Source organism: Metopolophium dirhodum, chromosome 8, assembly GCF_019925205.1.
Source record: "Metopolophium dirhodum isolate CAU chromosome 8, ASM1992520v1, whole genome shotgun sequence".
In the NCBI taxonomy this organism is placed as follows: Eukaryota; Metazoa; Arthropoda; class Insecta; order Hemiptera; family Aphididae; genus Metopolophium; species Metopolophium dirhodum.
In genome coordinates this window covers 19,178,107-19,202,906 of record NC_083567.1, presented here as the reverse complement: position 1 = coordinate 19,202,906, position 24,800 = coordinate 19,178,107, and the positions used below count along the sequence as shown (strand labels likewise).

General features: G+C 34.7%; 1 protein-coding gene across 4 annotated transcripts in view; it reads left to right on the top strand.

Annotated features, from left to right (window-relative positions):
- LOC132950227 (leucine-rich repeat-containing protein 4B-like) overlaps positions 1-23,371 on the top strand; it is a 355,161-nt gene extending 331,790 nt beyond the window's left edge. For all 4 annotated transcript variants that reach the window (XM_061021548.1, XM_061021549.1, XM_061021547.1 and 1 more), the window contains one exon: positions 17,957-23,371. In XM_061021548.1, the coding sequence (XP_060877531.1) occupies positions 18,098-20,503 (2,406 nt within the window). In that variant the 5' untranslated portion in view covers positions 17,957-18,097 and the 3' untranslated portion in view covers positions 20,504-23,371. The remainder of the gene's footprint in view (positions 1-17,956) is intronic.
- The last annotated feature ends 1,429 nt before the right edge of the window (positions 23,372-24,800 follow it).

Here is a 24,800-nt window from a genome sequence, read left to right as displayed (position 1 = left end):
TATAAAATAATTCTATTTAATAACAAGTCGTCGTCATCGTAATAATAATTACCATAAAACACGCACAGTTTAAAATGTGAGCTCGTTTATCGGTGAATATCGTAGAAACATAATTTAATTCAGCGCTACGTTACATAATTATTAATACTGCAATATACGAAAAGTAATAAAATTAGTTGACAAATGCAATCACTTTATCAGACTTAACTTACCAATATTTTTTTATTTTTTATTTAGTATAGTTGACAAAAATCATATATAATATAAAAACCATTTAAAACCTATTTAAAAGTGTATAATAAAAAAAAGTTATGAAGTATATTGTTAGTTAACTTATTTTAAAGTTCTTTCTGTTATACCCCTTTTATACAGAAAGATTATCAAGAATTCTAACCCCCGTTTTTTCGTTAATAATACATTTATTTGAATTCTGATATTTGAAAGTTTTGAGTATATTTACGAAAATATGAACCATATTTTCAATTATTTATACCATTTAAGGAGTGACATCTCCTGTCAACTGAGAATCACCCTTTTATCCTGTACATTATTAACTGGATGATGACTTTTTTTGAAATATTTATGAGTCTAAATCGAAATTCAAACGAGTGGTTTTAAAATTATTTGACATTGCATATTTAATATAAGAGATCCGTAATAATGATTTATGAAGATATGGACAAGCTATGATTTGAAATTATTATAAATTTATCAGCATTTTATAATTTATAAAAATGTTTTCAAAAAAATATGCTAAATCAAATATTACATATATTTTATATTTTTGTAAGACCATTTTTAAGGACTGTGTTATTCTTAGAAGTTAGAATATTATACATTTAATAACTCCAAAACTACTCGTTAAAATTTTTAGTTTGGTACATAAAACATTTTTTTTTTTAAATCATCTTCTTAATAATTTACAACAAAAATGTTGGTACTCATTTGAAAAAAAAAAGGTTTTATGGCCACATTACACTCCTCAAATTGTATAAAAACCTAAATAATTGAAAAAAATAATATTATGTTCCTTAAGTACACTTTAAAATTTTAAAAAATCGTCAGAATTCACATATAAAGTATTTATTATCAAAGAAAGAAATTGGGTTGAGCGCGCATAATGAATCGTCCTACGGATTTTAGTTAACTTCATTACATCGATAACAACGTATAGATGCATTATACGTGTCCGTGAAATTATTAAGGCCTTATAAGTGCGCGTACACAAATCTATTGTGTTTCTCGTATCCACGACGAATACAACACTAAAACCGCGTATCTATGTATGTGTATGTAATATGTACGCATGCATAATATATATATATATATATTATAACACGGAACAAGGGAATACATAGGGCTGGTTGGTGAGGGTTTAGAGGGATGAAAAACGAACGCGTTCGAAAACGATAAATTTCCGAATCGTTAAAAAATGGCACGCGCGGGAACGTGATTTTCGTATAATATATGTGTATAGGTTCGAGCATCGCAGAAAAAAAAACCGAAAATCCCGCGATAACCTGCGGGGTGGCGCGCTGGTACACCTGAAACGATTCGAAACGGGGAGTGAGTGAGTGGGCGAGAGAGAGATAAGGAGAAAGAGGGAGAGAGAGAGAGAGTGAGATATAAATCATTCAGCTATCGTGTGTGTATACATATTATATATATCATATAGGCGATGGCGTGGCACTCGAGTGACTAACGTGCGTATAGATGAATAAATAGATAGATAAGCGCTGTGCCGGGCGTGGTGGGGAGAGGGCAGTGGTAGTGATCGATAAATCGCGTATGTGTCGTTGACACCGGGGCGCGATGGTGATCGTCGCCGACGGCTAAAAACGGACGCGGGACGAATAAATAAAATTAACGCCTTCTCCGGGCCCGGCACCGATCGCGGGTCACCTGTGCGCGCCCGTTTATTGGCCGACGCCACTGAATTATAGGGGCGAGAAAACCGGTAACGGGCGTTACCACCGCTGATCAATCATCGCGGCGCCGTCGTCGCACGCGTTATTATGATGCGCGCCTATTGACCACGCGCGGCTGATCCTCATCGACTCCGCGGTCGGCCTACTATTTACAGCCGATTGTGGGTGGGAAAAAAATTTGATGGTTCGAATTTAGTCTGGCGGGTCAGCGACGACACGTCATAATACGCGTCCTCCTATAATGCGATTTGTACTACGGCCGTGAAGGGTATTCTCGATTTTCGAAAATTATTCCCGTCAGCTGTTGTCGTGGATCGTTTTTTTTTTTTTTGGTTTTAAACTCTAAGACACTATTCTCTGCACCGACCAGAAAGGAAATTCTGACGTCAGAATAAAATGCGTAAAACATATTACTGACAACTCGGACGATACCACCGCCGGCGAACGGAAAATATAAAATGATTTGTATGACCGGCCGAACATTCACGGACGACCTATGGTACTAAATAATATATGACCACTGTATCCATATAGATTATAAGCATTTTGATGGATTTGCCCATTGCATTACGGTTGTGCAGTGTGTACACGTATCGCATAATCAGACTACCACAATACAGCAACCAATACGATTTCATGATATACATTTTTGCTTTCGCACGATTAATAGTAATGATTATATTGATTGGCAGCTATGTCATAATAACTATGTGCAGCGCTCCAACAATCGAAATCGATCGAAAGGATCTTACCACGCTGTATGGAACCTACCCGCTGACCAACCACCCACCCCTATGCGCAGTGCACACACCCACACATCTTTCGCAGACATATTATTATATTATTTTATTATAATAATGTTATGCGAGTATAGGTCATACGCGAGTAGGTGCCTACGCGAGATCCGTACCGTTGATATAATATTAATCTGGGATAGAATAAACTTCACGATACAGGTGTCCCAGAACTAAACCGGACGGTGAATTATTCATGCCGGGTCCGAAACAATTAAGTCGATAATTACTAATTTACTAAAAGTCTCGTGCGGGTTTTAGTAAACAAACAGGACGAACAAATTCGCCGACGCGTGTTTAGCCGACCGTCCGATGTTTTCGCCGAAGTTATACTGTTTTACCGACATACCCGTTTTTCGTACGCGTGCACAACAACGTATTATTATAATGCAGCTCATATATTGTTGTTTTTTAATTTATTTTTATTCGACCTCGGGGAGCTCGTATTTATATTGACTTCAACGTTCAAACTGCGGTGTTTGCGCACTCGCGGTGCGGATGGTTTCTGCTGCCGAGGATCTCTACATCATATTCTATTGTACTATTTTACTGCTACACTCTGCAAAATATCTCTTAGTCAAAAACATGTATAGATACTGTTAGATAGGTATATTAATAGTCGTCGGTCACGTGGCGCTAAATTTGCATCCCAATGTTCGTGATCACACCAAAACCGATGAAACCGACGAAAACGACGCGCCTCCGCGTCATTATTAAACGATTTACGTTTTGAAAATATAATCCAATTAAACGCCTATTATAAATTATAATTGTATTATATTATGTATGTACCGTGTGGGTGTACGCAGACTGCAGACACCGCAGTAGTTGCTATTAATATAAATGGACGGTCACGTATAAATTATATATAATAATAATAATAATAATAATATACGAGAGAAGTTTTTAAAATAAAAATAAAAAATAAAACGAAAATTTAGTTCACGTTCGAATGACGAACCGGGCATTTAACGAACTAACGAACGACGCCTTCACCATAAAAAAAAAATAAATAAAAAAAAACCGTATTCACCGTAAAAGTGTACTTGGAAAATGATATTAACGCGTTTCATACGACTTTAACAAGTGCGTGCGCAGAGTGTAATTTGCTTAGAGGTCAAATTATTATTGCGTTCGCAAAAGCGTGAAATGTCTATATAATAATAATAATATTCTGTGCGCAGAAATAATCAACGGCCTTACACAACTATTCGTCGTTACTTTCACCCTTATCGGGACCACTTCAAAACGTCTGCCCTTTAAACTTTTCAAGCGACTTTTACTTAAACTTTATATATATATACATACACTATACACGCACACGACCACTCTTCCATTTCAATTTAGCTTGAGTTCTCTCATTTCCGCAATGTCGTCCTTTATGAGCTTCCACCGGGCCAACTTTGCATAACCAAACAAGCAGCAAAGTTTAGGACTTTGGGTCAACCTATCTTCATTGTAATTTTCTAAACTTCGAAACGACCTATACAAACTATTGGAGTTGAAATGGGTTCGTTGCTGTAGTTGCCGGTATATTTTAATTATTTTAGATTTTATTGGTCATTAAAAATTAACACGACGTATCGACATAATACAGATCGAAAACTGCAAAATATATTGTGTTATCATTGTACTACACCCATGGATTTATATCATAGGCATAGCCAGGAATGCGGTAGATTCCTATGTGGCACCCCCTGAAAACATGACAAAATTTGAAAAAAATGATATATTACTCATTAATAATGATATATAATTTATTTTGAATTAATAATAACCTCTTTTTTACGTATATTTTTTTGCATATTTTTGTTGAAAAATAGGTATATTTGATATATTTTAAGGCATATATTTGCATATTTTTAAATTTTTAAATGCATATTTGAATGAAATTTTGGTCATTAACATCCGAGCTCTACTCATTATTAATTATAGTGACCTATTTTGGGCTATTATAATCGCATACAGTTATACAGTTACATATAACCCTCTCGACGCCATATACAATTATCACGTGTAAGTGTGTTGTTATAAAAGTATTAAAATTGTATGTATAAAAAAGTGATAAATAAATATTTGCCTATATTTAGAGATTGTCTCAACAGTTTACTTGAATACTTATATCAAATAATATGTTTATTTCGTATAAGATAATGAGATTGTTTGTTATCAAGACTTCGGCAAACTACACATCTTAAAAGATACCTGGCTCTGAATATTATATAAATAAGCTACTATATAATATATTATACTAGGTGTATAGTTAAATGTTAATTCTAGGAGTCTATAGTTACCAGCAACTACTGTACAGTTAGTTAGCTATTATCGTTGAAGTGACACGGCAAAGTATTTTCAAACGTATTAAGTCAATATTATACTGTAGTGTACATTAATTAGTATACTACACTATGCTACAGTATACGATAATTTAAATAAAAATTCGGATTAATGGACTCTTAACTGATATACATAGTGTATATTATATTAGTTATAATATAGTACTCAACTTAGATATTATTCTGCGAATTTCTGAGCTGGAATAAATTTGGTGCTCGAGTGTACTAGATAATATTATCAATATTAGGTTCATATAAACCTAATGCAAACTAAAAAATATATAACTAATCAAAATTCGTAATAAAACTATTTTGTGTTCCTGAGATGCCACAAAACCGTACCCTTGGCACTGATGTACTAAAATTGCATATCCACTGCGCCGTGTTATTATTTTATTGTTTTAATAATATTATAGGTAAACAATATTAATATTTTACATTATTTTAACAATTACACAATACTTACATTGTTTAGGGGAAACATCTATATATTTTCAGTCCATATATTCATCTAAATAAATCCATGATACATTAAATTGTATTGTATTTGTTGTTTAAGGTGTAAATATTAAATATTCGCCGTTAGGTCAATCAGTAAATATATTCCAGTATATACAGCGGACACAAGGTCAACATTTGTACATTTTAATGTGAAATAAGTACTAAGTAGTAGTGTAAACAATAAATATTTCAAACAATAACTAGTTGGCTTCGAACTTAGTTTGTGCAACTAGGTAGTTTTTATTTTAACAAAAAATAATAATAAAGAAATAATGGCTGTAGATATGTATAATAAATTATGTGTTTTCATACAAAACAAATATTTACGTATAATTTAAAACAACTCATTCTCGTTAAAGAAAATAAACAGTTATTGTATTAAAACCATTATATTATTTTTACCAACAACGGTGCTCAATGTTTAAACGGAAAAATCTATTTATGTTCTTGAATATAGAAATATTGTATTTTATAATATACACTTGTATACCTATATTATATTATGTTACATTATATTATATTGTATTATATTATATTATAATGCCTTCACAGCATGAAGCGCATTTACAAAACGTATTTGTTTCGACTAAACTCCGCTGTCTCATATGGTGCGATAATATTTTCAAAAACCATTAAAACGCGTGTAATTATAAGTAATATTATACACAAATAAATGTTTTAGTAGATTTGATTCACATGATTTATTTTTTAAAAATAATGCGTTCACGTAATATGATAGTATACCTACCTACGTTTATATTGTTAAAACGTCTGCCGTTAGAATACACACAAACACACACACACACACACACACACATAAACAGGCGATGTTATATATATAGGTATGTCTTTGCTCAAAAATTCGTTTCAGACACTATATTATATTACGTGCGTTTACTAAAAGTTACTGAATTACGAGGCAAAAAAAAAACCGTGAGAGAGAAATAAAATAAAATATTAAGAAACGAAATATACCAACGGGATATTGTGTATATTATGTATTTCGTTCGCGGTTGGCCGAAAGTCGAAACTTCCTAAAGTTATGTACAAGCGCAATCGAATCGAACGGCACATATTATTATTATTCGCCGAGACCCATTTTAAAAGCCGTTAAACGAGAGAACGGCTGTTGGACGGTCTCCAATTTATCAATAAGTAGTATTTTCTTTTACTCGTGGTGCCACACAATTTATCGATTTCCATTTCCACACGTGTTATATAATAATAAGAATATGCTCGTATGAAACATAATATTAAATAACATTCTCCCAGTTCTGAAGTTAGGCGTAGAGGAGTATTCACAGTTATTATAATTATTGTTATTATGTGCGTTATGTGTGTAAACATATTATGCACAAGCGTTCTCTCCTCTTTCTCTCTCTCTCTCTCTCTCTCCACTATCCGTCTCTCACCCTATCAGTGTGTTTTCGTTAATTTCGTGTGTTAATTTCATATGCGGCAATATTCCTTCAGTTATTCATTGAAATTTAAATTGCATAACGCGAAAATGTAATTTTCGAAAACTCCACACGCGTATAATTTTGACCGGGAACAAACCAATGTCAGTGGTCTGAAAAATTAATTTCGCAAAGATTGAACGTCGCGCAAAAACAAACCGTATCAAATTCTGAATGCTAAGCTAAGTTATATGTTAACGTAATCCGACAGCCTGCGACAGTAAATATAATATATTATATTATATCAAACCATATTATTAAGTAGGTACCTACGTATATAATTACAAATTTCTGTTCGGTATTGTATGGTGTACAAAAATAAAGGATGATCGTCCTGGTTTATTCCTTTATCATGTTATATGATTATTTCGCAAACTCGGAATTTCGTTTTAATTATTTCGTAACATTTATTCTTTATCAAGCACTGGGAAATCGTTAAGAAATCTCTTTGTTAAGAGATTTGTAAAAAAAAAAACAACAACAAACAAACAAACAAACAATCAAATAAGCGTACAAAAAATAATACAGTGTGTTTTTTTATACAATATAATATAATAATCTCTTTTTTTGTGTGCTGGCTGCTATCGCGTTTCGTATAGAACAACAAAAAACGTCGGTGTTTAGTGTCGCACTTGGCGAGATACATCAGCTCCTAAACGACTAAACGAGTAAAGAAAAAAACCTATTACACAATGTTAAATATTATTAAGATTTTTGTTTTTTTTTTTTATTATTTTGTAATGTTTATGAATTCGCCCAGACCAAGTGATACAGCGTAATCGCGACCTGCGAAATAAAGAAAAAGGGTCTCTATCGTAGTCTTCGCCTTTCCGGGGACCACCGCCTCAAACCACCCCTGCAGCCGTATGACCTACCCTATCCGATAAAACGAGACAATCGTTACACTATACGCGGTCGTCTTGGATACGTCACGTAAATAATAATCGTGTTTCGTCGTCGTCAAACGCAAACTTTCGCGACGGGTCTATTATTTATTATTATTATTATTATTTTTTTTCTTATTATTATTATTATTATTATTGTTTATCGTTATCACACACGCGGCCACCGCAGTATGTCCCTTGCAATGGTTACAAACCATACTGGTCACATCTATACAGTGGTCGTAACTGGGCCGAAGTTTTAATCAATCGTACCCTCATAATATATAAATTATACGACATGTCATGATCCTGCCTAGTTACTATCCTGCCTATAACTGCTAGTAAAGCGCATACAACGCACCGTTCGCATCAGCTCTTTACTGTATTATTATTATTATTTTCATTATTATTATTATTATTATTATTATTATTATTATTATTATTATTATTATTATTATTATCATCATTATTATTATTATGATCATTATGTTTAAAAGGCATGCGGAAATAATATAATATAAGCTCAGCACAGATTCTTAAACAAATCTCAGCTTTCATGACATTTTTAATATATTATAAAATAAATAATGCCTATTCCTTATTATTCTTTCTTTTTCAAAGCTCTTAAAATGCGCATTAGTACATTACGGTTTGACTTATTTTCGCTGCGACTTAACGTCGCATAAATATGTGTTTTCGCGAAGAAGCTCGGCAATAACAGTTTAACGTCATTCGGCTAATGTCGACATTACCAAATTGCTAACTTCAGGAACCCGTGCATAGCGCACATGACTATAATATATACAATTACGTTTTTACAAATTTTGTTCATTCTACCAATGCTTGTCCAGGATGTTTACGGCACTTGAGCTTTGACGAGCCGGGGCTATAGAATAATTACCATGATTCTAAACGTCTCATGAAATGAAACAAAGACTATGTTATTTAATGTAAAAATATATTTAATAAAGTTTAGTATCCGAAGGGAGGTAAAACGTAACAACGCCATTGAAAACTTAAATGAAATATTATTAATATTCGTAAATATTACTGATTAACTTTACATGCTTTTTTTCATAGTTTACGAGCTCAAAGATATTTGTTTTTGCCTGACCGAGAGCAAAACAGAATTTCATCACGAACACGGAAAACTTTCGGATACTAATAAATGTATTTTATGGCATGTGCTCACACACAACGATTAACATTTGTTTCTACGTAGCAACGTCTCAAAAAATACAACTTTGACCTTCCCGAATCCACTTGCTAAAAAAATAAAACTTTGCTACGATATATTGCATGAATAGAAACGTTTGGCACTAGTACAAACAAAATATTATGTAATATATGACTACAGTTATATATTTTATTTTACTTGTCGTCTGAAATGATAAAAATTATTGGTTACAGTAGGTCAATGCCCACAAATGCCAATCGCACGTCAAAAGCGGTTTAAATATACTAAATCGTGGACCATATATTAAATTGAATTATATATATGCAGAGATGTTCACTCCCTTTTTCTTCAATAATGCGGTTATTCAAAATCTGATTTTTGCAGATATTAAATATAATAACACACATATATATATTATCTTATTCTTGAGATATTTTGTGCTACTGAAGAAGTTTTCTGTGAAAGATACAAATTTCTAATATTCAAATGAGAACCCCTTCTATATTATATTATAAAACAGACAATGTTTCTGAACATTTTAAAATTTTGAGTGAGTATAATTTATTTGAAAATTTCAAAAATCAGAATTTGAATAAATTCATTATTAAAGAAAAAAGTGGGGTTGAGCATGCTTGGGGAATCCACTTGTATAATAATGCGATAATGTAGTAAGAATTTGAACTTCAATATTTTTAAAACGGATGAAGTACTCACTACTCGATTATTCCGTACCTTTCGTATGATGATTATATGCGAATTTGTTTGAGTTCGACATTATAGTTTCCCTTGATACCTTTTAATTTATTACAATACATTGTATGGACAATAAATAACAGCAATCAAGTTAAGTGATTTTGTATTTGGTTTTAAAAAAAATAAATATTTTAGCACATTATATTTGGATTGTATTGTAATTTTAAGATTTATATTGTTCGGCTATAGACGGCCATCATATATCTCTCTATGGAGTAAAAGACGAATGGAGTGATTTATTGGCCTAATATACGATCGAGGTTGTCTACTACGGGTTGCATCAACTTGTACTATTATTATTTATTTCTTTATATATATATATAATATATAGTTAGACATGTATACGCGCTAACACTCTAACAGTTATTTTCTATAATCAAATACTACACAGGCCCTCCTAAATATTGCTAAATGTTTCAAATGTAAGAAAAAGTAGTATAAATGCAATATTTATATTATCTTTTTACCCATTGCATTTTAATAATCAGACTTTATTGAGTTTTGTCTGAACATTATGTAACATTTGTTACATCCTATAGGTATATATAATATATACTATACACTAAACACACACTATAGGATTGACCAATACAAAATATACACACTCAACACTTTTCGACTCTTCCAAATTATTACTAATTGTTAAAATGACACACAGCAGTTAGTCTGACAGTAACTATCAACAGGAGCGAACTCACCTATACACTTATTAACCACTTATTAACAGCCATCATTCTATAAAGTAGAGCAGGGATCTCCAAACTTTTTTATTGAAGGGCAACAAAAAATATCAAATGCTCTTAGCGGGCCAAAAGTTTGTTAACACATATAATTTTTAATTTTATGAAAATATAGATATACAAATATAAGTTAACTTTAAATCTTTTTACAAAATATTGTCTACAATATACTTAAATATAATTGGTATAAATTTAAATTATAATAATATATACATTGTAATTTTAATAATTTTTTTTTTTAGTGAGAAGTATGAAATTGATGTTTTTCTGCTAATATTCAATCGAATTGAGGTTGTATGTTGCTAGTTCCAATTCTACTTAGTAGAGTAATATTTTAAATATAATAATTATTATAGATCTATAAACCAAACGTGTCTTATTATTGATAAAAAAAACCTCATACACACAACTCTAACTCCCTTCTACGGAAAACTTATCCATAAGGAATAGAAAACCTTCTCTGAATAACTTACTAATATCGTAACAAAGGTCCCCCGGGCCCCGACCACGCTACAGTTACAAACGACGTTTTTACATAGAAAAATTAAACTCAAAAGTTATAAATCAATTTAACCAATAAATACCAAATCAACCACGAATAATAATAATAATAATAAAGAAAAAACGAGGAAGTCGGTCTGCTGTATAGTAATTAATAGTTTTCAAATTTACTTCATTATCATTGAGTAGGTCACTTTAATTGATGTTTTAGATTATAATTCAATTGATATTTTTATAATATAATATAATCATTGTACACGGAAAACGATTCTGAGCGGAGACGGCATGTCATATTTATTAATATTACAGTATAATTGGTAGGTTGAACTAATTTTTTGAAAAAAAACATTGCAACTAAATCGATACTGTACGTTTGATATCCAATAAAAATTAGTACTTCAAACTCTCATATAACATTAATTGTGGATTCATGCTAAACTTTAATACACATTATATTTTTTGAAGACCTGCAAATCTTTAAATAGTTTTCAACCGTGAGCGTATAATTAGTACCTAATGAACTAATTGAATAGTGTGGTTTTCAGAACAATAGAACAATAGTAACAGAATGTATTACTTAGTTATATCACAATTTGTCCTTGTTTTTATTAACTATGCTCGTTATGAACAATAACTAACATTTTGTTTTTAATATCTTATAATGTTATTTTATTACTTTTTTATAAAAACTTCGATGACATTTTAAGAAACGAAATGAAGATAATAATATCACCTACACTTCTTTATTATTTGTTTTGTTATACGCTCTATTAATTTGTATTTTATTTGTTTCTACAATTATCAATTTTTTGGATTTTTATATTATTTGACTTGTATGTCGTCACTCATCACCGACATAAACTATTATGGGAGGAGCGGAGTGGCTGAGCGGACTAAGGCGTCGGTTGCGACGCGCACCGTTGCTAGTTTGAACCTCGGTCACGAGTGGCACTTTTCTTCGGGCAGTTACGGTGTCTGGAGAGAGAGGCCGTCATCCCCCACCCGGGCATGGCAGATACCTACGAGTGCCAACTTGAAAATTCTGCCAAACTAAAACACATGTGCTTAAAACCTACAGTACCCTCCCCCATAATTAAAAAACCACCCAATGGCCTAAGTTTCCACGGGTTGATTAATGAAAAAAAAACTATTATGTATCACATAACCTAAAATTAAAAAAATTGTATAATAATTCACTTAGATATATTATGTTGTAGATTTTTAACAATATTCATGGTTACATGTGTATCCGATCAACTAAATTTCAAAAAATAAATTTAACTTGTTAACAACTCAAAAAGTTGCGTTTAGTGGACGAAAGTCCCATAATAATACTATAGTGGTAGTTTACCAATATTGCGCTTAAAAATACATTTTTATATACGGACACATTGTTAATCAAATTGTACTTGATTATAACCATTGGTCGCTTAAATTTAAAATATGTAAAAATAATATTTATTATATTCAGTACAACTTTAGTTACTTTACTTAAATTAAATAAACTCAATATACAAAATAGTGAATACTAAAAATTATGCATTATAAATAAAATAAAAATAAATGACAATTTTACCTATACGTATTAAAGTTTCTGAAAATGCAACGAACCGATTAGAACGATAATAAAAAGCTTGTGAAAATGAAAACTTGATTTCGTGTGTATATAGGTATCATTCAAATTCATACATTTGTAATGACTTGTATGTTGGCTATAGTGGTGTGGTGATGTTTTATAGTAGTCCTGAATTGGATATGGAATATTGGCTCCAAATCAGCTATTAATGTTTTAAACATAATACTATTTTTTTTTTCGACACAACAAACATTTAACCAGTCACTCGGTGACCAAATGACCAATACAGTATAAGTTTTCATTTTAAATTATTTTTGATATGCATAGTACATACTTCAATTACGATGAATGATGGACAATTCCATTAAATTAGTTTGGACATAAATATATTTTTCATACCTTAAGATAAAACTAAAAGGTATGCACAAATGCACAGTTGGTTTACTGACCGTAAACGAGCGCAATAATTGGTACACTGATCCTAGAATACATATTTTGTTTTAGGCACATGTGGCTCTAGTCCATGTGGCTTGGCTTAGTCAATGGTCTTGATTTTCCACCTACCTACTATAAAATTGTAGTGTTTTGTTTTCAAATTGATGACGACAGTTGTACGTCTGCGAGTAAGTCGCTATCGCCGAATCCCACATGCCCAACAGTAGGTAGGTACTCTCAGATCGTATTAATATAGTATATGATCTAAGTAGGTATTTCTAAGTAGGTTAATCGATCGCGAATAAGTAAACAAAGGTAACATTAAAATAACAATAATGAAATGTGTGCACATAATATATATTATATGTGATAATAAACACAATTGAACCGGAATACATATCGTCATTATAATTGTTATAATAATTGAATTTCCCGTTCATAACGTTCCGTCCGCAGCTCTGCACAGTAAAAACAAAAAATAAAAAAACAACGTGGAAAGGCGGATTGTTATTACTCGCAGGTTAACACATTCTTTGTGTGTGCTTGCAGTTGTTGGCGAAATGATTTTTATTCTTTTGAAATCTTACTGAAAGCCATTTTTATTTTATACGAATGACATTCTGTAAAATAGGTGGAGGAGGGGTAGACACGGAAAGCCGCTCGCGTGTCGTTCGTGGATAAAACAAAACGATATATGTCCAACCGAGTCAGCCTACATTTTTGCGGTGAGCGAAATGAGGGAAAAGACTTTTTGGGGCTACAAACCCGAAGGGAAATATTATTATCTCTGAGTGAGAAATATAATTCGGAGGAAATCGTTTTTTTTTTCACGAACCGCGAAGACGTAAGTTTATCTACATGCCCACGACACTCCGCAGACATATATTATTATAGTTTCAGTAGTTTCGGAAATATAAAAAAAAAATCCATCGACTTTTTTGCGCTAACGAAATCCGGCCACAATACCCAATTTTTCTCCGAAAACTCGCGAACGGTCGTCGGGAATCATCGGAATTCCGGCATATATACAATTTATTGAAGATGGTATGATTGCCCAACGGTATATTATGACAAAACGGCATAGGATATGAAACCAGATACCGGTAATAGCGATTCTAGTGGACTATTTTTTTTTGTACGTGTTATTTACTCATTTCCATATTATTACCTAATTTTACCTAATTAGTAATGCTTCTTATTTAAAAATATAAATATTAAAATTAAATTTGATATCAATTAACTTTAATAATTATTTTATCGGTCATGTAGGTAGTCATGCGCGTACAGATGGCGTTAAAATCAGTCGATTTATAACCCCTTTTGCACTTTTTGATTGCTTAACATTTTCGGCTCACAGATATTGCACTCAGTGCCAGTCTATTATATTATCTTAGTTTGTGATGTCTGTAGTCTGCACATCAATTATCAAATATTATAAGTATAAATAATATAATAAACAATATTATTATTTATTATTAATTAATATTTAATTAACTAACATTAAAAAAAATTTTACTTTAACACCGGTAGCGTAGCGCAGTAGATCAAAAAGATCATCGGATCACGTGACATTTGGATTCATATCGTCCGTCGTGTGATAACATTTTTATAATGGTTCGTTCGGCAACCATAGTGATAGTGCTATCTTAAATCGTGGGCACAACGGAACCTCGGTAATAACCGTTGAACTCTCCGTATACTCACACACACTTTTGGATTTTTATTTCGTACGTATAATGTATTACGTTATATTTATTATTTTATAACGTATTTTTTTTATGTTATACGAAAACAATTAATATGTTTGCCGCAGACTACGCTGTTGATATTCACGAGCGAAAAACATCTAGTTAATAATATTAATAAAATTGTTTAAAAATCAGTGTCGCGTAAAATCGACCATGTGGTGTGGTGTGGTTTGTATTATGCGGGTCAAGGAACACACGCTGCGAGAGTAGTCATACATAAATACAAAATATAATACAATATTAATTAATATAATTAAATACGGTATGGAGAATAATTAGTATAATACACGCGTTGTACATGCATTGCGACACACTGTAATAATTTACCAACATCGCAGTCGTTATTAAAAAAATTAATTTACCACAAATGTCATAGGTACGTCATGTCATACGTGATTGAGATATGTTTTGTGAATTTTTTTTTAATAATTTTCTTTTGTGTCCAATGATTTATATTTTTAATTGAGACGTAACTAAAACATATTTTTATGAAATATAAAATTTTACTATCTAGATTCTAGGTCAAGACTCTAGTTCGATAACAAATATGTTTAAGGACATATGATATCTTTTCATGTGTGAATAGCTTTAATAAATCGGAATCAATTTATTGTACACCATTTCTGCACATTTATAGTATTTGGTATTTTCAGCAATGATTTTACTAAGCCTCTTTTTTATTCTATTTCTGTTTACCTGCGATAAAACTATTTTTTATCTTTTTGACTACTTCATCTAATTTATAGAATCTGAAAAAGATATTTCCTTTTAAACGTTCACTTCACTAATATCAATAAATAAATAATTTATCTAAGTTATTTTTCTACTATTTTATTCATGACAATATAATACACAGTATTTTTTTTTAAATATAATATTACATTAAATTAAAATCTTAAAAATGTTATAGATATGTATATTGTGTATATATAAGTTTATGATACATGAATCGTATATTCATTATTTCATTGTGTGTCTCATTAGTTTTAAAATTATATTTCTTCAAGTTCAGGAATATTTTATTGACACTTTATACTGCAAGAATGAAGTTACTTGTACTTGCTTTCTAGTACACAATTCTTTCTTTAATAATAACACACTTTAAACCCATATTTATTTTATATAATATCTTTTATTTTCTCATGCTACTTGTAGATATATAAAGAGATCTATAAGCGTAACCTTGACCTTTGAACCATAAAACCCACTTGCTTTTTCTTTTGATATATTAGTCATCTCATGTAGTATTATATATCCATGAATTAATATCTGGTGGAATAGTTGTTAAATAAAAAATAATAATAATAAACCATATACCTAACAACAAATTTCATATTTTTTATTTTACTTTTCCAATTTTTTTTTGGTTTTATTATTTTATAAGAGAAAAACGAGCAGGTGCCCAGAATACACAAAGTGGTACAAGGTAACAAGATACAACACTATAAAAAAGAGAAATAATAAATGTAAAAAATTAAATATAATAAGAATAAGTAATCAAAAATAATGGCATACCATCGCATTAGATAAATAGGGAATTCTGTATATTATGTTAGAATTGCTATGAGGATATAAATGTGTATTTAATGCATATTCAATTAAGTATAAAAACTTTCATTTAACCCGTTAAATTTGTTGACTAGCATTAGCTGTCTGAGAGTCCCATACAACTTAGCCACTCACAACAGTTTGTCTAACAAGTAACACTAAATAAATTTCGGAGAGATTGAGAGTTTGAACTAACTAAAAACTCTTCTGATGAAACCCAATAAGTTGAGAGCTCTGTAAATAGCGTTTTCAATGGGATCATAGTGACAAAGTAGCGAAGTGAAAGTTAACCCAAGATCACAATATAGTAGGTATATTAAAACTGTTTTTACAGAAAGCCAGTTAGAACCATCAATATATAAGAAAAAGTTATTGGTAGTGACATCTATTAAATACCCTTCACCGACATTTGTAAATATTCAATATAAGACTAAAAGTTTCATCCCAGTTGACAAAAGTATTACGATCATCATGAATCCTAAGACAGCACTAATAGAAATTATCTTCGAAAAAATGTTCCTATCATCCAGAAGTCAAAAAGCTAACCGTGTTGTAGGGAGGAAAATTGTCTATTTACAAACAAAGATAGTAGTAGGTAGGAGAGATAAATGCCACTATTGAAATATTTCATATGTTTATAATAAAATATCTCTGACCTTATAGAAAACAGATTGACTCATTGCAAACTGTTATCCAATAAATAATTGAATGTTAACTGAAATGGAAATCTTGTCATTAAGCAAATCGAAAGCCCAAAAGACAAGTTCCGTTTAATGGACATAATTTATGTAATTACAAATGTGTGGATGCAAGTAATAGTAGATCCACCCGAGCGGAAACTGTGTGTTTGTTAGCTAAAACTATGTTGATAGAATTCTAAATACTAAACAGCATATAATAGTTTAAAATCAAATGATATGTGACATGTGTACCAGTATTGAAATAGGTCCGTACCTATATAGCTATGGTTTTTTAATAATACAGTTGAATTGAGCCAATTTTTGATAAATTAGGAAAAATTCGAATATACTATATCTGAAAAAGAAACCAAAGAGTGTAGAACATAATGTCCCGAATTATATTAATTATAAGCCATACCAACTTTCGGGGCAACCAGGGATACTTATTGTAGATCGGTTATTTTTGAAGGAGTAAAATAGAAATTATTGTCAAGCAAATCAATAAAATATTGAATATGTTAGTACTACATCGACTATTTCAGTATAAATATACTGAATGTTAATGATTCACAAATAGATTAACAGTTCCTTTCCAATACGAACTGTCAACTGCATCCAATGATACAAATTTCAGAACATATAAATAATAAGAATTATATTTAGGGACTAAACTTCAATCCTTGTATAAACTATGTTACAGCCATACCACCTATACCACTCTTTATGAATACTAGCTCACGCATTACAAAGTCTTGGTTGTTTTCGAGATTTCGTTTTGTTATTGAATAAGATAACAACACCAACTATAGTTCCTTGAATACTAATCGTCCAACATATTAAATCCTTTTGGAGGAAAATCGATTAAAGATAATAATATTATAACTTTTTTGTTTTTCAGACGCTGTTGTATCGATAACCAGGTGGTGCACGAGGATACGGCCAGGAGATAGAGTCATCCTGTCGGGAGCACAGAAATCGCCATGACTTTCAGGCTGGCAGAGTCAGCGACTGGGCCGAAGATTCGACGCCGCCCGGCGTGATGTACGCCACAGACACAGTGCCACGTCGACGCGTGGCCCAGACGACCGCAACTACGACGACAACGATGATTTTCGTGGCAGCCGTGATGGCCACCGTGCTGGCCACGGCCGCTGGCTGCCCCATTGGATGTATGTGTAAGTGGAAAGGTGGCAAGCAAACGGTCGAGTGCGTCAATCGGAGCCTGTCAGCCATACCGAATGGCATGGACGTCGGCACCCAGGTATTGGACATGTCGGGAAATTCGATGGACGCACTGTCCAGGGGCCGGTTTATGTCAGCCGGCTTGTCCAACCTGCAGAAGATCTTCATGGCTCGGTGCCGGATCACGTACGTGGACGACGCCGCGTTCCAGGGACTGTCCAACCTGGTCGAGCTGGACCTGTCCGACAACGGGATCACCGACATACCGACCAAGTCGTTCGACGACTATCCGCAGCTGATGAAATTAGTGCTGAGCGGCAACGCGGTAACGGTGGTACGGACGGCCGCGTTCAAGCGGCTCGCCTACCTGACGGTGCTCGACCTGAGCCGGTGCCGGGTGTCCACGATCGAGCCGGGTGCGTTCGACGGCTTGCACAGCATCGAGTGGCTGCGGCTCGACCACAACCAGATAGTGCGAATCGAGAGCGCGGGCGCGGTCGTGCTGCCACTGTCGCTGCACGGCATCGAGATGCACCACAACCCGTGGACGTGCGACTGCCGGCTACGCGACGTGCACCAGTGGTTGAACAACAACAGCGCGCCCCACACGGTCGAGCCGACTTGCCACGGGCCGGACAGACTGCGCGGCATGGTCATCCGCAAGCTGGACGCCGAGGAGCTGGCGTGCGCTCCGGTGGCAGCGGCTGCGTCCCCCGAGTACGTGGAAACTGACGCCGGCAAGAATGTGACGCTCGCGTGCAGGGTGACGCCGGCCGGGCAGGCGCGGGTATCGTGGTGGTTCGAGGGCCGACAGGTGGCCAACAGCACTACGTCAGCTGGCGTGGAGCTGACCGTCGAGGACGTCGGCCCCGCGGACAACGGCACGTACGCGTGCGTGGCCGAAAATCGGGCTGGCTGGGCCGCGTGCAACTTCACGGTGCGCGTGATACAAGAACCGTCCGAGGTGGCGGCTGGTTCGTATCCGCCGGACCAGCCCCCACCAGCCCTGCTGGTCATCGTGCTGGCCGGTTCGGTGTGCTTTGTGGCCGTGGCGGTGGTTTGCGCGGTAAGCTGCCGGTTGCTAGTGGCGAAACGCCGTCGGCGTCGTGACCACGCCGGGCGACCGGGCGGCAAATCCGGCGGCGCCGGGGGTGGTGATGCGGGGGCCGACGACCCGTCCAACAGTGGACAGGGGGCCAAGACGACGTCTGACATCAGACAATCGGACTCGGTGAACCTTACCGTTTCGTCCACCGTCGACGGCAAATTGTCGTCGGCTGAGGACGTGAGCGTGTACGGCGAGTATGACGCGGCCGCCGGCCCAGGGTCGTCTGCCGGTTACGAAGTGCATGAGGTAATGCACGTGGGCGGCGGCGGCGGTTACGACGCGTACCAGCAGGTGCACGTGGCCCAGGGACATCCGGCGACGACGACCGCGACCACCACCCTGGAGGCCAATCCGGATCTGATCAGCGACGCATCCACCGTGATCAGGGACAATGGTGGTGGCGACTACCGCGACGCCACCGACGAGGTGTACAAGATAACCGTACCACCGCCCCCATCGTGCGGCCGAGACTTTTGGTCGACTTCCGGTGCCGTATACCCGTCCGGCGGCGGCTGTGGCTCGTACGAATTGCAACTATCGCCAGGCAAGCTGACCGCCGGCGAACCATATCCAGCCGATTATGGACTGCCCAAGTTATCGTCCGGCCAGTATCCGATGCCGGCGCCACCATCATTGTACCGGACGCTTCCGCACCGACGGAACGCGGCAAAGCCGCAAGGCCGGTCGTGCCAAGAAGCCGAGTTCGTGCTGTTACAGCAGCATCACCATCATCACCATCATCACCACCAACAACAGCAACAGCAACAGCACCAGCACCACTTGAACCGGTACGAACCGCAAAACATCCGGTACAACCAGCAGGGATACCCGTACCCGGCGTCCGCAGTTGCCGCGGACGCGGCGTACTACGCGACGGCCGCGGCCACTTTTTACGAACCACCATCGTTGTCGAACGCGTCCGCGCAGACACTTGACGATGAAACGATGGTCATGATGATGATGATGCCACCGGCGCCGCCGCCGCCGCCACTCGTGACCGGCGCCTCAGCGTTACCCACAGCGGGCAGACAGCCACAACACTTGTCCGCCGAACATGCGGCAAGTCAGCACAAGGCCGTCACCGCCGTGCAAAAGCAGCCGGCCACCACGGAGAGCCCGGACGAAGGGTACGTGGGCGAAGGGCCTGACTCGTAGATCGGTTACAAGCCGCGTCCGGACGTCCGGCCCCCGACGTAGACGACTGGATGCCGTACCGACAGTCGCTTTGTGACGAGCGCCCGTCACTCATACTTGTACATAATTCGATGATAATATTAATATTATATCGTTATAAAAGCTGTGAAATATGTAATATTTTTTTGTTGTGCGTTCTTGTTGACAGGTCCACACCGTAGAAATAGCATTGTAAAAATATAATTTCATATTTGTCGACCATTACACACACACACACACACACAATCACACCCTGTAATAGACGCTTTTCTCCGATCGTTATAGTTCGGTAATCGAAGGGCGCAATACCGTGCGTCGTGGACCGTTAAAGTTAAACGACGTCATTAAATTATAACACTTATAATATTGCTCTAGATAATAACCGATCTAGTCATATTTAGTTCCGTTCGAATCCTACGCTGCTGAAAATGTAATCTGCTTAATTGTATGTATTTGTGTATTTATCTCAATTAATGTACCTAGTAAATTTTTTTTTTTTTTTATGAATGTGCTAAAGCTATGTTTTTTTTTAACGGCAATAGGTCATATGTTTGCATCAAATTCTGATATCGTCAAAAAAAAATAAACTATTACATGAAATAATAATTTTTAGCGCGACTTTTATTTTTAATTTACGAATGGAATATATTAGTGTTAAGTCGTTGTAACGACACTACAATCTTTTTTTAACAACAATGCTGTACAGAATCTTAAAGGAAGTTTATATTTATTATTTTCCTTTTTCATGTTAACTTTTTCCGCATAAGAAGATTGAGATTTTCAATTCATATCATTATTATCAGATTAAATTTAATTCGAATTGAATTATCATACTTAATAGTTAATTTTTTTATATACATATATTTATAAATGCATGTTCACGGCGTACCCACTCTAAAAACACTAATAAATGTATTTACCTTCTCTCACGAAAATAAATATAATATTATAATGCCTAATACAAAATTAAAAGGATATAAACTATAATAATATGAGAACCCATAACCATTATGAAGAAAAAAACACAATAAAGTAGTAAAACGATTTCTTTTGAATATTCAATTGTACTTGGCTCAAATTTACACACCTATAATTTCCCTAAACACGGTTGGTCTGTCGAAATAATAAAATTATATTTTAACCATTTTACCACAGTTCACCGTGTTAGAGATTACACGTAGCAAAACACGTTTCCATGTGTTTTCCGTTCGCTTTCGGTAAACATATAAATATATAATTTGACGTACCAATCGGACGGTCGACCCTATTCGATTTTAAAATATTACGACCTATTCTTCTAGTGAATCAAAATACATTGGTCGTGGCTGTAATATTATATTTTAACTCATCCGTTTTGAACGGGATTCGATGAGTGATTAAAAAGTGTAGTTAACTATCGTAATAATAATAATGTGTACATAAATAAAAAAAAAATGAAAAAAAATGAAAAATGAATATTATGTAACTCGTTAATATTAAAAGAAAAGAAAGAATACTCGCCGCATAAATCACTGCGAACGGCTTAAATGGAACTTGGCTGTAGCACTGTACGGGAAAGCGGGAAACAGTGAAAAAAAAATAAAATAAAAAATAAATCTGCTGTGAGAATTTACGTTCAGAAATGTTTAGTGGATTTATTTTAAAGTCTCGGACGCGTGCGGGACTGCTCTTCCGCGAACCTCTGTGCTTTTTCGATGATTTATAATAATTTTCCACGCCATTAGGCCCCGGCACGGCCGTAGGATTGATGTAACAATAAAACGCTTAGTTGTCCGAAACTATGTCGGGCGGCCTATATGCACAGTAAAAAGTGTCCGACGCATTCCACCGCGAACGGTTTTACTCTCTCGTGTTGCGCATTCCGAGGAGGGGAATTTAATTTCGACGAGTCCGAAACGGTGCCGACTGTAAATAACCCGACGATTCGATTCAATACTGTTTACAACGCCCTGCTTCGTGTCCGTAAAATTCACTTTACGAACCGTATCGGCTATAGTAATATAGAGAGCAGGGAGTGAGAGCGGGAGAGCGAATAATAATAATAATAATCGTCGTCACAATAATAATCGAACGAGACGCGTTCGATACCTATACGTAATTTTATTATTTTTTAATTTCCCAAACACAACACCAACATTTTGTATTCGATGGCTGTCGCCGCCGTAGAAATATCGCGTAAGACGCCAAATTACTCCAACTGCAGCATGAGTGTAGTCGGGCAGTCACCAAACCGTGCGCGTTGAATATAACTGTAGGTATTCGACTTGTAGGTAACGTGTTACCAACATTTTGTTACCTGCATATTAAATATTGACACGAGATACGGTGAGGTGTGAGCCCGGCTTAACGCGTCTGACATAATATCTATAATTATTGTAAATCATTGTTTGTAATAAATAAAAAAACAACAAGAAAACTGATATACATAATAATAATATAATAGTATATAATATGTATATCAATGGTCTTATTTTATGTTAATAATATAATATATATATACTGTTAAGCTATACCTATATCATTGTTGTATATTTACGTGTATGTTAATTATTGTAGAAATATGTTGCCATGCCGATTCGATTTGGCGTATTGTTATATTGTATTACTCCATAATATTATAGGTTCCCATTATAGTTTTATTATCATCGAAGGAATTAAATATTAGTGTTTTTTTACCAGAGAACCATGATAATATTATGACATTGTATATGTAATATGTATGTACTATATAAATATATATTATCGCTGATTATGATATTTATGGTTAAATAAAAATAATAATTTATAGTCATTTAAATAAAGCGTTCATTATTCGTGATTATAGTTCAACTATGCCATATATAACTATAATACGAAACATCACCTAACCATCTTGTTTATATTATTACTCGTATAGGTAGTTCCCATCTAAAACTTATAGCGGTAAACAGGTAGGTATTTAACGGCGAAATATGGTCAAACCGCTCATCATTAAATCAGTACAAGGTAAATTTCCATCTAAATGTCTACAGTTGAATAAACCAGAAGAGAGAACTTAAAGTGATTGTCCGACCACAAGTTCAAGGACTCTGGAATGAATATATTGTACTGTTCGCAAAACATTATGGTCATAACTATGGGAATTAATTAAAAAAAAAAAAACAAACAAATAAAAGTTTGTTTCGACCAATTAAAGGTTTTAAGTGTATTAAGCCAACTACAACAACAACAACAACTAAACCGAATAAAAAGTGTATCGCAAGGATTTAACAATATGAACATTATTTTTAATTATCCGCATGCTGAATAAATGAGCAAAAAATATAAAACGACTGGTCTCATAAAAAGCAAGATTAATGCGAGAAATATTAAGTAAACTTTTTTTTTTTAATACATTAATCATTTTAATTTTATTTCGAAATGTAAATGCACGATTTATTAAAAGTAGTTGAAGTGCCTATATAATACGCATGACGATATTCAGACGCGTTCACTGAATATTGTTGTAACTCACATAATATATACCTACAACTTTCTAGACTTGATGGAGGAATCACTTTATTAAGTGACCTCTCAGATTTATGTGTTCTACGTAGTTAGAGTGAGTTATGTTGAAACGCCTCTTCCTCGAATTTTTTTTTAAATCTATGTACGTAATAGGAGAATTGTCGGAATAGTTTTGAAGCAAGAACGTAAATTTGTGGATTTGAACGATTCTAAGTATAGTTTAGTTCGGAATTTCGAGACTCCAAAATTTAAATTATTTAAAATTTAAGCTCTTAGCTCAAACTTAGGTTAACATAAATTAATTAATATAATATAATAACATGTAATGATACTATACTCTGTTCAAGTTAACAAACGTAGTCGTCGTCGGGGCATCGGGCCGCAGTCAGGCAACATTCGTTAGTCCCCTCACCCCCTCTCCCCCTTCACAATAAGCAGTCAATTATCTGTATACCATCCGTGTAGTATTTCCACGACCCTGCGCACAAGTCGGCCGCCGACTACGTTTCTTAACTTGAACAGAGTACTATAAAACGTGACGAATTGTGAGTGATGATTGGCCAAGAGTCGAAGATTCTACGTATCAATATGTTTCTATTGTAAGTATTATAATATTAATTTTTGTTTTTAATATCAAATAAGATATACAAATCGTTAACATCTACAAATGTGTAACTTGAAATAATACATATTTTATCAACTTCAATATACATATTATATTGTATCATAATAAATTATCCAGGATTCTACGACTGTCAGATTCTAGAAATTGTTGGTTTTATAATGACATCTG